This window comes from Hemibagrus wyckioides, linkage group LG22, assembly GCF_019097595.1.
Source record: "Hemibagrus wyckioides isolate EC202008001 linkage group LG22, SWU_Hwy_1.0, whole genome shotgun sequence".
NCBI classification, from domain to species: Eukaryota; Metazoa; Chordata; class Actinopteri; order Siluriformes; family Bagridae; genus Hemibagrus; species Hemibagrus wyckioides.
In genome coordinates this window covers 4,689,565-4,703,742 of record NC_080731.1, presented here as the reverse complement: position 1 = coordinate 4,703,742, position 14,178 = coordinate 4,689,565, and the positions used below count along the sequence as shown (strand labels likewise).

The window sequence follows — 14,178 nt, the reverse complement described above, 5'->3', positions numbered from 1 at the left end:
ACACACGCAAATACATACACATACACAGAGACACACACACACACACACATAGACATAGACAGACACACACGCAGATACACACACATACACAGAGACACACATACACACACACACATAGACATAGACAGACACACACGCAGATACACACACATACACAGAGACACACACACATAGACACACACACATAGACATAGACATAGACAGACACACACGCAGATACACACACATACACAGAGACACACATACACACACACACACACACATATAGACATAGACAGACACACACGCAGATACACACACACACAGCAAATCAGCACAGTTAAAGTGATGGCTCTGTATAAACCCTAGCTACATGATGTCATGGTTATGTCACATTGCGTGTGATTCTGCAGAAAAAACAAATACTTCAGAGTGCTAAAAGTTTTGCATCAGGTTCTATCACATGACCTTTTGTTTGATTTGTTCTGTTTTTTAATAACCGTACATCCTTAAGGCTTTTATCCTGTACACAGAAGTCATTTACAGCGAGCACAAATAAGTATTCAGGAGTTTTTATTATTTCATTTATTTCCAGTGCATACAGTCACTTCACACATAAGGAACAAAAAAAGGAAATAAAAACAGAACTGAAGCGAGGAACAATGTTTACGCTGGTAGGGAAGATTTTACACGATTGTGTTGAAGGTTCAGGAGGAGGTTCCTAAGGTTCTCAGGGACGAAACTCGGACTTGTGACGCTGTATGGGATCGCTGGATTTACAAAAGAGTTCCTGAGGAAAAATCTCATTCAATTCTTTCACAAAGCATTACACTGCGTGCTAATACTCTGACCAGGCATAACATTATGACCACCTGCCTAATATTGTGTTGGTCTTCTGCCAAAACAGCCCTGACTGTGTATTCTGACCCCTTTCTATCAGAACCAGCATTAACTTCATCAGCAGTTTGATCAACAGTAGCTCGTCTGTTAGATCGGATCACACGGGTCAGCCTTCTCTCCCCACGTACATCAATGACCCTTGGCCGCCCATGATCCTGTCGCCGGTTCACCACTGTTCCTTCCTTGGACCACTTTTGATAGATACTGACCACTGCAGACCGGGAACACCGGGAAGTTCATTGTTTCAACAGGAGCTGTTGTTTTTTTTTTTTGAAGCCACTTGAATAACTGGATGTGGTTTGAGTCAGATATGTATAGAAGATATTTAAAGTGACATTGACTTCCATTACCTGTTATCTACTGTACATTAACCTTTTATCGCTAAACTAAAGAAGAAAACACTCAACACCAGTCAAGGAATTAGTGCTACACTACATTGCCAAAAGTTTTGGGACACCTGCCTTTACATACACATGAATGTAATATGGAGTTGTCCCGCCTTTTGCAGCTATAACAGCTTCAACTCTTCTGGGAAGGCTTTCCACAAGGTTTAGGAGTGTGTTTATGGGAATTTTTGACCATTCCTCTAGAAGCCATTTGTGAGGTCAGGCACTGATGTTGGACGAGAACGCCTCGCTCACAGTCTCCGCTCTAATTCATCCCAAAGGTGTTCTATCAGGTTGAGGTCAGGACTCTGTGAAGTTCCTCCATACCAAACTCACTCATACATGTCTTTATGGACCTTGTTGGAACAGGAACAGGAAGGGGTCCATGTTTATGGACCATGTTGGAACAGGAAGGGGTCATCCCCAAACTGTTCCCACAAAGTTGGGAGCATGAAATTGTCCAAAATGTCTCGGTATGAAGCTGAAGCATTAAGAGTTCCTTTCACTGGAACTAAAGGACCGAGTCCAACCCCTGAACACAATGATTTGGAGGGGTGTCCCAAAACATTTGGCAATATAGTGACCTATCAGTTCCTCAGGAGCTCTTGGTTGCACAATTGCATGTTTGAAGAAAGGACATTATTTACTCTCTGGTGTAACCAAATGAGGATGAGGTTCCTTTCTGAGACTGGTTCCTCAAAGGGAGTTTTTCCTCACCAGCGTCACCTCAGGCTTGATCATTAGGGATAAATAGTAACTTTATCATTTTTCTACGTGTCTATACTTCTGAAAAGCTGCTTTGAGACAGTGTGCATTGTTAAAAGTGCTATACAAATGAATAGAATTGAAATGCTGCCATTTTGGTGTGTGTGTGTGTGTGTTGCTAATAAAAAAATTTTTTAAGTGGGTGCAGCATTTAACCTCTACTCAAAGGCACCCAAAATAGCTAAGGCCAAAGGGATTAATAAATTATCCCCCGAACGGTCTCCCGTTTCAGCTGAGCGTTTCACTCAACACCCGCATGCATGTCTCACACGTCAGATGAAAGGTATGTTTAGAGAAATGCCGCCCATCTCGTCCAACCCGTTCAGGTGTCGCCCGTGCAGCAGCAGCACTGGAAAGTTTGGAGAGGAAGTAAGAAAGGTCAGGGTGTGATGTGGACGTCTGGCAGCGACGAGGACGAGGGGAAACGTTTTACTTTCTGCAGCTCAGCGTCGTCGTGTCCATGTTCCAAAAGCGGATGTGCATCTTGGATTCGATCTCCACGCCTTTTAAAATCTAAAAGGTTGGAAAGTCACGTGCGGTTGCACAGCGAGGATTAGAATGTTTACAGAAATAAGAGACGAGCAGAAGTTCTTTACATACCTTAAGGAAATGTTCGAACGTGATTCCCTCGTAAACCTCATCAGGAGCCTAGAGGGGTTACAGATATCACGGGAATCATGCTTAAACATTACAGCACACAGAACAGACTAATCACCAGACTTTAAATCAAGCCCTAGTCTCTCTTCACAATCAGACTCTCACATTACATTACTTATAACTGCACATTTCCAAGTGTTTTATTCTGTAAGTGATGACTTTTTTCCCCCAATATGTGGTGGGAGAAAAACAGGGGGGGAGAGAGAGAAAAAGGTAGAGAGAGAGGGGAGGGCAAAATGAGAGAGAGAAGAAGTGAGGGACAAAGAAAGAGTGAGCGAAAGAGAGAGGGACACAGAGAGAAAGAGAGATGGAGTTGGTGGCAGAAAGAAGCAGAGAGTGTGGGAGAAAGAGTGGGAAACAGAAAATGAAAGAGAGGTGTACAAGTGAGATAGAAAGAGAGAAAGAGAAAGAGAGAGGGACAGAGAACTTGAGATAGGCGCTGGTGGGAGAAAGAAATAGAAAGCATGAGAGAAAGAGTGAGAGACAGAGACAGAAAGTGAAACAGAGGGGGACAGAGCAAGAAAGAGGAAGAGAGAGTGAAAGATAAACACAGATACATAGACATAGAGGGTAAGATAGACTGAGGAATAGGAATAGTGAGGAAAAGAGAGAGACAGAGACAGACAGATTGAGAAATACTGACAGAGAGAGAGAAAATCTGAGAGATCTGAAAGAGTCTGGGAGGGAGACAGATTGAGGAATACTGAGAGAGAGAGAGAGAGAGAGAGAGAGATTGAGGAATACTGAGGGAGAGAGAGAGAGAGAGTTTGAGGAATACTGAGGAAGAGAGAGAGAGAGAGACAGATTGAGGAATACTGAGGAAGATAGAGAGAGAGAAAGAGAGAGACAGATTAAGGAATACTGAGGAAGAGAGAGAGGTATAGAGAGACTGAGGAATACTGAGATTCTGAGGAAGAGAGAGAGAGAGAGATACTTTACCATCTGACCCATGGTGACACTCGCCACCTCGAGCATTGCAGCGTCAGCGATGGACTTGGTTGTTTCTCCTTCTATAGCAGCTTTGGAGAGCAGATCTTCTACAAGCTGCAGAACATCAGCACAAAAACTTCAGCAACAACTTCTCACTCCTGCAGTCACCTCAACCATTCAACTGCAGCCAGCTCCTCAAACCCGAGACCAGCTACAGGGCTAAAGACACGCTCAACATTCACTGGGGAGTTTACACAGATCTTGTTTTTCTTGGCAAATTAGCAAAACTCTTAGCACATTTTCTTAGCAAATCTTCTCGTTCTTCTTCATCGAATCATACTTAAAGAATTGTCAAGAATGAAAATAAAGTTTAACGACGACTCGGTGTGTGAATATTCTGTTGCATGTCATCTGTCCAGGGTCAGCGGCGCTAGGCAGACATGTTAGCTTGAGACATGAGGATGAAGCAGAAACCAAATGTCTGATTTATTAGCATAAAGGAATCATTAACGGTTAAAGATGAACAGTAACTGTTGTTAAATTCAGCATTCAGTTTTGGAAGAGGAAGAGGAACTAGAGCAGAATTCAGACTTCTTCTTACCTGTCTGTATTCGTCCAGAGTGATGAAGCCGTCATTGTCTTTATCGTGCATGTTGAAGAGAACTGAGAAACAAGAAAGGAGAAGAATTTTACATAGTCCCCAAAATAAATAAGAGTCAATCTCCATCATCAGAGATTTACAGTACATGGAAGATGGACAATGAAACTGGACAGTGTATGTGTGTGTGTGTGTGTGTGTGTGTGTGTGTGTGTGCTCACAGCGCAGTTTCTCTCTTCTTATCTTCTCTTTGTCCTCCTGGGTCAGGTTCTGTTTCAGTGGCCTGAAGTGTGACATGACGGTCAGGAACTCCTCAAAGTTGATCTCCTCCGCAGTGCCCACCTCGTCCTGCCTGAAATTCCTGCACCAACATCAGGGCAGTTTTACATCAGCATTACTAGTGATGTTTAAAATGTGTGTGTTTGTGTGTGTGTGTGTTTTATGGATGCCAAACCCATATGAGAGTAACTATTGCCTTTCTCAGTTTTTATATGATCACTAATTTCCAGCTGTTTCCTAGATTTCAGTGTCCTTACTTCCTAGGAGTTCCTCCTGTTTCCAGTGTCTTTTGTTTCCAGCTGTTCCTTCTATTCCAAACTGTTCCCTCATTTCCAGTGTCTTTTGTTTCCAGCTGTTCCTTCTGTTCCAAACTGTTCCCTCATTTCCAGTGTCTTTTGTTTCCAGCTGTTCCTTCTGTTCCAAACTGTTCCCTCATTTCCAGTGTCTTTTGTTTCCAGCTGTTCCTTCTGTTCCAAACTGTTCCCTCATTTCCAGTGTCTTTTGTTTCCAGCTGTTCCTTCTGTTCCAAACTGTTCCCTCATTTCCAGTGTCTTTTGTTTCCAGCTGTTCCTTCTGTTCCAAACTGTTCCCTCATTTCCAGTGTCTTTTGTTTCCAGCTGTTCCTTCTGTTCCAAACTGTTCCCTCATTTCCAGTGTCTTTTGTTTCCAGCTGTTCCTTCTGTTCCAAACTGTTCCCTCATTTCCAGTGTCTTTTGTTTCTAGCTGTTCCTTCTGTTCCAAACTGTTCCCTCATTTCCAGTGTCTTTTGTTTCCAGCTGTTCCTTCTGTTCCAAACTGTTCCCTCATTTCCAGTGTCTTTTGTTTCCAGCTGTTCCTTCTGTTCCAAACTGTTCCCTCATTTCCAGTGTCTTTAGGTTCCAGCTGTTCCTTCTATTCCAAGTTGTTCCCTCATTTCCAGTGTCTTTAGGTTCCAGCTGTTCCTTCTATTCCAAACTGTTCCCTCATTTCCACTGTCTTTTGTTTCCAGATGTTCCCTTATTTCCAGTGTCTTTTGTTTCCAGCTGTTCCTTCTATTCCAAACTGTTCCCTCATTTCCAGTGTCTTTTGTTTCCAGATGTTCCCTTATTTCCAGTGTCTTTAGGTTCCAGCTGTTCCCTCATTTCCAGTGTCTTTTGTTTCCAGCTGTTCCTTCTATTTCCGGCTGTTCCCTCATTTCCAGTGTCTTTTGTTTCCAGCTGTTCTTTCTATTCCAAGCTGTTCCCTCATTTCCAGTGTCTTCAGGTTCCAGCTGTTCCCTCATTTCCAGTGTCTCTTGTTTCCAGCTGTTCCTTCTATTTCAAGCTGTTCCCTTGTTTAAGTGTGTTTAGTTACCAGCAGTTCGCTCAATTCCAGCTGTTTCCTTATTTCTAGCTGTTCCCTAGTTTATTTAGTTTGAAGGCTTTCCCTCCTTTTCAGTGTCTTTAGACTCAATTTAGTCTTGTGATGATTATAAATAAATCTCTTTACCTTTTGTCGAAGAAGGCATCGATGATTTGGCTCCTAATGGGGTTGAAGGTCAAATCGCTGATGTTCTCCAGGTCATCTCGGCTAAAATTCAGAAAAAGAGAACAATTCAAGACAACTTAGTTTCTGGCAGATGGAATTTATTTCCAGCACCAGCACCAGCACCTGTGGCCAGGGTTGGGTCATTTTTATAACAGAACGCTGTCTGATGAAAGCCACAGCTGAATGTTTACATGACATGAGCAAGGAAAGAGAAAGAATCTACCTCACACCTACCTCTCATCTATCTACCCTCATCTACCTTTTCATCTACCTTATGCCTACCTCTCCTCCACCTTATACCTACCTCTCTACCTCCGTTCTACCTCACACCTACCTATCATCTACCTTTTGCCTACCTCTCCTCTACCTCATGCCTACCTTTCTACCTCTACTCAACCTCACACCTACCCCTTATCTACCTTTTCATCTACCTTATGCCTACCTCTCCTCTACCTCATGCCTACCTCTCTACCTCTACTCAACCTCACACCTACCCCTTATCTACCTTTTCATCTACCTTATGCCTACCTCTCCTCTACCTCATGCCTACCTCTCTACCTCTACTTGACCTCACACCTACCCCTCATCTACCTTTTCATCTACCTTATGCCTACCTCTCCTCTACCTCACACCTACCTATCATCTACCTTTTGCCTACCTCTAATCTACCTCTGCTCTACCTCATACCTACCTCTCTACCTCTGTTCTACCTCACACCTACCTATCATCTACCTTTTGCCTACCTCTAATCTACCTCTGCTCTACCTCATACCTACCTCTCTACCTCTGTTCTACCTCACACCTACCTATCATCTACCTTTTGCCTACCTCTAATCTACCTCTGTTCTACCTCATACCTACCTCTCTACCTCTGTTCTACCTCACACCTACCTATCATCTATCTTTTGCCTACCTCTCATCTACCTCTCCTCTACCTCATGCCTACCTCTACTCTACCTCACACCTACCCCTCATATACCTTATGCCTACCTCTCCTCTACCTCATACCTACCTTACCTCTCATCTACCTCACAACTACCTCACACTTAAGTCTCATGTACCTCACAACATCCTCTCCTCCACCTCTGCTCTACCCCACACCTACCTCTTGTACCCCACACCTACCTCACAACTACCTGTCATTACCTCACAATTTCTCATCTACTGTATCTTATGCCTACCTCTCTTGTACCTCACAACTTCCTCTAATGTACCTCATGCCTTCCTTACATTTACCTCACACTGACATCAAAGAGTGTATGATTTATGGTTTATGATTTATTTAAGTACCTTAAGGTGTCCCCGTTGTTGGTCAGGTTCTTAAATCGCTTGTGCAGGTTTCCGATCTGCTCCGGAGAAACTGGGTGGACAAGAAAACCAGACATTTAAGTGTAATGAATGTTCGCTTGTATGTCTGGACCCCAGCATATGATATATAAACCGCATAACTAACCTGAAACGCAGTAGTTTTGTTACTCCTATATATCTATGTATTTACATTTACTGTACACACATGCTCTGTGGTCACATACACGTGCTCCAGCTTATTCGTGTAGATAGATATCCAATCAGTCATGTGGCAGCACATGTGCAGTGTATAATATCATGCAGATACACAACATGAGCTTTAGAATGTTGGGAAAAGGTGCCATTTTGCTTGTTGGTGCCAGACACAGACACCTTGGTTTTCAGAAACCGCTGGATTTACACACGAGAGACTTTGGGGTTTACACAGAATTATGCAAAAAAGTGATCCCTAGTTTCTAGAGTCCAGGTGCTCTCTCTAGTTGCCATCTTCCATATGTATCATTGCCCTAGTCTGCAAGTGATCCCTAGTTTCTATTGATTTTCTTGTTTCTTAGTTTCCCTATGTTTCCTGTTTCCTACAGTTCAGTGTGCTTATCTTCTCCTGTCCCTAAAAGCTGGATTTGCCTCAGTAGGTTTGTTTACACAAGCCTGTTTTCATCAACCTGAATGAATTATAATTGATGGCAGATTTCAAAAGAGGACTTGTTATATATTATATATATACCCTAAACTTTGCAATCTGATTCAAATATTCATATATATATATATATATATATATATATATATATATATATATATATATATATATATATATATATATATATATATATATACACTGATCAGGCATAACATTATGACCAGTGAGAGGTGACGTGAGTAACACTGATGATCTCCTCATCATGGCACCTGTTAGTGGGTGGGATATATTAGGCAGCAAGTGAACATTTTTACATGCTGGTTCTAATAGAAATTTGTCAGAATACACAGCGCATCACAGTTTGTTGCGTATGGGGCTGCATAGACGCAGACCAGTCAGGGTGTCCATGCACCACCAAATGAGCACGTGAGCATCTGAACTGGACCATGGAGCAATGAATGAAGGTGGCCGGGTCTGATGAATCATGTTCTTTTATATCACGTGGATGGCTGGGTGCGTGTGCGCCTCTTACCTGGGGAACACATGGCACCAGGATGCACTATGGGAAGAAGGCGAGCCGGTGGAGGCAGTGTCCTGCTTTAGGCGATGTTCTGCTGGGAAACCTCGGGTCCTGCCATCCATGTGGATGTTACTTTGATATGTACCACCTACCTAAGCATTGTTACAGACCATGTACACCCTTTCATGGAAACGGTATTCCCTGATGGCTGTGGCCTCTTTCAGAAGGATAATGTACCGTGCCACAAAGCAAAAATGGTTCAGGAATGGTTTGTTGAGCACAACAACCAGTCTGAGGTGTTGACTTGGCCTCCAAATTCCCGAGATCATAATCCAATCCAGCATCTGTGGGATGTGCTGCACAAACAAGTCTGATCCATGGAGGCCTCACCTCACAACTTACAGGACTTACAGGATCTGCTGCTAACGTCTTAGTGCCAGATCCCACAGCACACCTTCAGGGATCTAGTGGAGTCCATGCCTCGACGGGTCAGGGCATGGAGCAAAAGGGGGACCAACACAATATTAGGCAGGTGGTCATAATGTTATGCCTGATCGGTACATACTGACAAAGCAACACTGGAGTAAAGTTACCTCTGACTGACACTGGTGACTACTTAAATAAATGAATTTCATAAATAATTTATAAAACCTTTTCACATTTTTGAATCCATCAGTTAATATTAGATCATGTAGAACATTCAGTGATTATCAGTAACTCTCAGAAATTAGCAGACTTTATAGGTGCACTTTGTTTCCTGTTATCCAGGACACAGGTACTTGTTCTTGCTGGTGTTTTTCCCCCCCCATTTATAGATAAAAAAATGCTACATGTATATGGAAACTCTTGCTCAGGTAAGTAGTGTTTGCTTTAGACTGTGTGCTTATGAAATACCGGGTACTTACATTGCAGTTAACACGTCACCACAGCCGGTGTTTGTACATTACACACTACACAACCTGTAGGCTGCCGTATCACACGTGAGCTCACGTTCAATAACAGCTTTGAGACCAGGTGTGTTATTAGAGCGACCGAAATGAGACACGACCAGATTAGCAGTGATGCCTTAAAGCTGCCCCTGAGCTTAAAGCTGATGATGCATGTCTGGTAGACTGAAGTGTTTTCCAGTGTTTTCTAAGCAAACCTGTTTGTCTGATGAGTTTTGACTCGTTTGATTTGTCTGTAATACAAGTTTTTATTGCTGAAAATTATTAACCTGTACTGTTGCTTTGTACTACACCATATACCACCGGGTCTCTTAATTAATGTAGCACTAGAAAAACTGCTGAAAGCTTGAATCTGATTGGTCAGAAGTGGTAAAGCAGGCGGTGGTGGTGGTGGTGGTGGTGGTGCTGCCTCTCGGCTTCACGGTCTCCGGGACGATATTGACCTCGGGTTAGAGGTGTAAATAGTCTGGCAAGTAGCAAGATGATAACATTATGTAAATAATCTTTCTCTATGGCATCGTGATTAAAGAGAATTTATAGTAGCCTATTGGAGATTCCGAACAAATTCCGATCAACAGAGGAGAATAAACTGAATCACATTGTATGTATTCAATCTTTGCCTTCAGAACTGGAATCATAACGGATTCACATTCATCGTTAAATAGCGAATTATTGCCTTGATCCCGTTAAAGCAGTACACTGGTGAACAAGTTATGTGACGTTTTCATTCAGTGTAAAGAAATGAATGATTTTCTGGCTGTGAGTCTGATTTAAAATGAGTCTGGTTGAAGACAAACACCTTCAGATTTTAGCTGCTTTTCAGATGAACAAGCAATCAGAGCATCTCGGAGAGCAGAATTGGGTTCATCATTTACTTTGAAGATAGAAACATCTGAGTTGAACAAAACGAACCATTTTTGTTTCCGTTTCTGGAACAGATTTCGTTTCAGGGTCACAGATTGAGTGGGATTAATGAAATCTGTGTTATGGTTATACACCGATCAGGCATAACATTATGACTACTGAGGGGTGAAGTGAATAACCCTGATGATCTCCTCATCATGTCACCTGTTAGTGGGTGGGATATATTAGGCAGCAAGTGAACATTTTGTCCTCAAAGTTGATGTTAGAAGCAGGAAAAATGGACAAGTGTAAGGATTTGAGCGAGTTTGACGAAGGGACAAATTGTGATGGCTAGACCACTGGATCAGAGCATCTCCAAAACTGCAGCTCTTCTAGGGTTTTCCTGGTCTGCAGTGGTCAGTATCTATTAAAAGTGGTCCAAGGAAGGAACAGTGGTGAACTGGCGACAGGGTCATGGACGTCCACGGCTCAATGATGCAAGTGGGGAGTGAAGGCTGGCCCGTGTGATCCGATCCAACAGACGAGCTACTGTTGCTCAAATTGCTGAAGAAGTTAATGCTGGTTCTGATAGAAAGGTGTCAGAATACACAGCGCAGGACGGGTCAAGGCTGTTTTGGCAGCAAAAGGGGGACCAGCACAATATTAGGCAGGTGGTCATAATGTTATGCCTGATCAGTGTGCCTTGAGAATTAATATCATTTGATATTGTCGTAGAATCATAGCCTTAAGAATCTTAAGAAGTCTTTCGAGGCAGGTTCAGTGCTATTGTCATATCTCTTTCTTTTGTTTTTGTTTTTTTTGGCTTTATGACCTGAAATCCTGTCAAATAATAATAAGTCATGTTAAGAATCTCAGTTGTTTTGAGTGGAAGGTTTACACCTAGACAATGGAGCTTTTTATAAAGCACTTATGGCAGTGCTATGACACCACAATGTCATGTATATTTCTTTGACCTTACAGTACAACGAAGCTGGTGTTAATGCCACATGTAATAATGTCACATGATCACAGTTCTCGACATACTGTGTAACGTGTGAAAATAAATATAAGAAAGTTGACAGGAAAATAAATTAATCAGTCTTTGACTCGGGTGTTGCATAAACGTGCGCTTTAAATAAGAGGAAGCGTTTTATAAAGGAGGAACAACACGAGTTTGTGATCAAAAGAGTCTTATTTCTCATGTTTAAAGACTTTTACGCAGTTTTACGCATCAAACTATTTTACGCATCAGTCGGCGTCATGAAGCGAGACGCTTTGTATAAAAGCGGGATGAATATAAACAAAAAGAAAAAGAAAAGGAAGAGCAGGAAAAGTGTGAGAGAGGGATAGAGAGAGAAAGTGCTGGTGTACTTACAGCCGGTTTTATCGGAGAGATCCTGGAGCTGGTGTTGGCGCAGTTCAGACTGTGTGGAGCCCATGTTGAGTGCGGTGCAGCTGCGGGGCTGAGGACAGGTGTGCTCCAGCTCTAACACCGCATGCAGTAATCCAGCTGCTCTTATACACACTGCTTTACGGTAACAGCTTCATCCTACAGCGTGCTTCATGCCCAGGAGGAGTGAACAACATTCCTTATAAAAACCAACAAGAATTAAAGAGGAACAAGTCAAAAACAAGACTAAAGCTTGTTCCACTTCCTCCTTTATTTTTTCCTCAAAGCGTGTTTTACTATTAAACTTGAAAAAGTTTCTTGTAAAATGTGATTAAATAATAAATACACTATATTGCCAAAAGTATTGGGGCACCCCTCCAAATCACTGGGGTTGGGCTCGGCCCCTTAGTTCCAGTGAAAGGAACTCAGCTTTATACCAAGACATTTTGGACATTTTCATGCTCCCAACTTTGTGGGAACAGTTTGGGGATGACCGCTTCCTGTTCCAACATGACTACACACCAGTGACCAAAGCAAGGTCCATAAAGACATGGATGAGTGAGTTTGGTGTGGAGGAACTTCACAGAGTCCTGACCTCAACCTGATAGAACACTTTGGGATGAATTAGAGTGCAGACTTTGAGCCAGACCTTCTCGTCCAACATCAGTGCCTGACCTCACAAATGTGCTTCTAGAGGAATAGTCCAAAAAATTCCCATAAACACACTCCTAAACCTTGTGGAAAGCCTTCCCAGAAGAGATGAAGCTGTTATAGCTGCAAAGGGCGGGACAACTCCATATTACATTCATGTGCATGTAAAGGCAGATGTCCCAGTCTTGGCCTGGCTCGCAGTCTCCGCTCTAATTCATCCCAAAGGTGTTCTGTGGAGTTGAGGTCAAGACTCTGTGCAGGCCAGTCCAGTTCCTCCACACCAAACTCACTCATCCATGTCTTTATGGACCTTGCTTTGGTCACTGGTGTGCAGTCATATTGGAACAGGAAGTGGTCATCCCTAAATTGTTCCCACAAAGCATGAATTGTCCAAAATGTCTTGGTATGAAGCTGAAGCTTTAAGAAGAGCTGAAGCTGTTATAGCTGCAAAGGGCGGGACAACTCCATATTACATTCATGTGCATGTAAAGGCAGACGTCCCAAAACTTTTGGCATTCTAGTGTAGATCGAACCTTCCCTAACCAGTCTTTACTGAAGATGCCAAAAATGTGACATGAAGATGATTGGTGATGTTGTTTTAGTGGTAGGAGTAGTAGCAATTATAATAATAATAATAATAATAATAATAATCATCATCATCATCATCATAATAATAAGGGCCAGCCCAGGCACTGTTAGTGCCCTAGGCAAAATGTTAGATTTCCCACCCACCCACCCACCCACCATTAAAAAAATTCAGAAAATGCAGACTTTTGCCTGGTTGTCAATTGTCTGGCACATTTCAAACCGACTCTCCAGTTCTTTCCGCCTTCATGTTTTGCTAATGTTCTGGGCTATTGTCAAGTCAAGTCAAGAAGCGTTTATTGTCATTTCCACCATATATAGCAGACGCAGTACATAGTGAAATGAGACAACGTTTCTCAAGGATCCTGGTGCTACATAAAACAACACAACAACACTGAGCTACAAAACAATATAACACAGAGCTAAGAACTGAAAGTAAGTTGTACTAGCTACATAAAGTGCAACCTAGTGCAAACAGACAATACAAAACAGTACAGGACAGATACATAAAATAGACAAAATAGCACCAACCAGTATACATTCTGTAGGATTTACTATATTGCCAAAAGTTTTGGGACGTCTGCCTTTACATGCACATGTATGTAATATGGAGTTGTCCCGCCCTTTGCAGCTATAACAGCTTCAACTCTTCAGGGAAGGCTTTCCACAAGGTTTAGGAGTGTGTTTATGGGAATTTTTTGGACTATTCTTCTAGAAGTACATTTGTGAGGTCTGGCTCACAGTCTCCACTCTAATTCATCCCAAAGGTGTTCTATCAGGTTGAGTTCAGGAGTCTGTGAAGTTCCTCCACACCAAACTCCCTCATCCATGCCTTTATGGACCTTGCTTTGGTCACTGGTGTGCAGTCATGTTGGAACAGGAAGGGGTCATCCCCAAACTGTTCCCACAAAGAGCATGAAACTGTCCAAAATGTCTGAAGCATTAAGAGTTTCTTTCACTGGAACTAAGGGGCCGAGCTTAACATGAATTCAATGATTTGGAGGCGTGTCCCAAAAGTTTTTGGCAATATAGTGTATGTTGTAGAGTGCAATGTGCAAAATAGGAGAACTGTGAACAAGATGGTTTCTTCTCCTTCTTCTTCTTCTTCTTCTTATTTGTTACAGTAGAAGTAGCAGTACATACAGTAGTTTTTTTCCATTTTAAACTTTTAGGTCTCTTCTGCTAATTGAAGGTTACAAACAAAAGGCTTTTGAATTCGAGACTCACGGAAACAGCGTGAATCATTTCTTATCAAAAATACCTAACTCTGGCCTTCACTTGACCCCGCTAGTTTCTG

General features: G+C 42.4%; 1 protein-coding gene across 1 annotated transcript; it reads right to left on the bottom strand.

Moving 5' to 3' along the window:
* Positions 1-550: 550 nt before the first annotated feature.
* Positions 551-11,831, bottom strand: tesca (tescalcin a). The gene is made up of 8 exons (XM_058375543.1): positions 11,631-11,831; positions 7,291-7,360; positions 5,962-6,042; positions 4,437-4,576; positions 4,219-4,280; positions 3,627-3,731; positions 2,631-2,678; positions 551-2,543 (listed from the first exon to the last, which is right to left on the bottom strand). The coding sequence occupies exons 1-8, from the start codon at positions 11,692-11,694 to the stop codon at positions 2,460-2,462; spliced, it is 654 nt and encodes a 217-aa protein (XP_058231526.1). The 5' UTR covers positions 11,695-11,831; the 3' UTR covers positions 551-2,459.
* Positions 11,832-14,178: the final 2,347 nt, after the last annotated feature.

Coding starts and splice junctions, on each gene's coding strand:
- tesca (XM_058375543.1), bottom strand. CDS start 11,694: ATGGGCTCCACACAGTCTGAACTGCGCCAACACCAGCTCCAGGATCTC. Junction 7,361..11,630: donor TCTCTCCGATAAAACCGGCT/GTAAGTACACCA, acceptor TTGTCCACCCAG/TTTCTCCGGAGCAGATCGGA. Junction 3,732..4,218: donor CTCTGGACGAATACAGACAG/GTAAGAAGAAGT, acceptor GATGTTCTGCAG/CTTGTAGAAGATCTGCTCTC.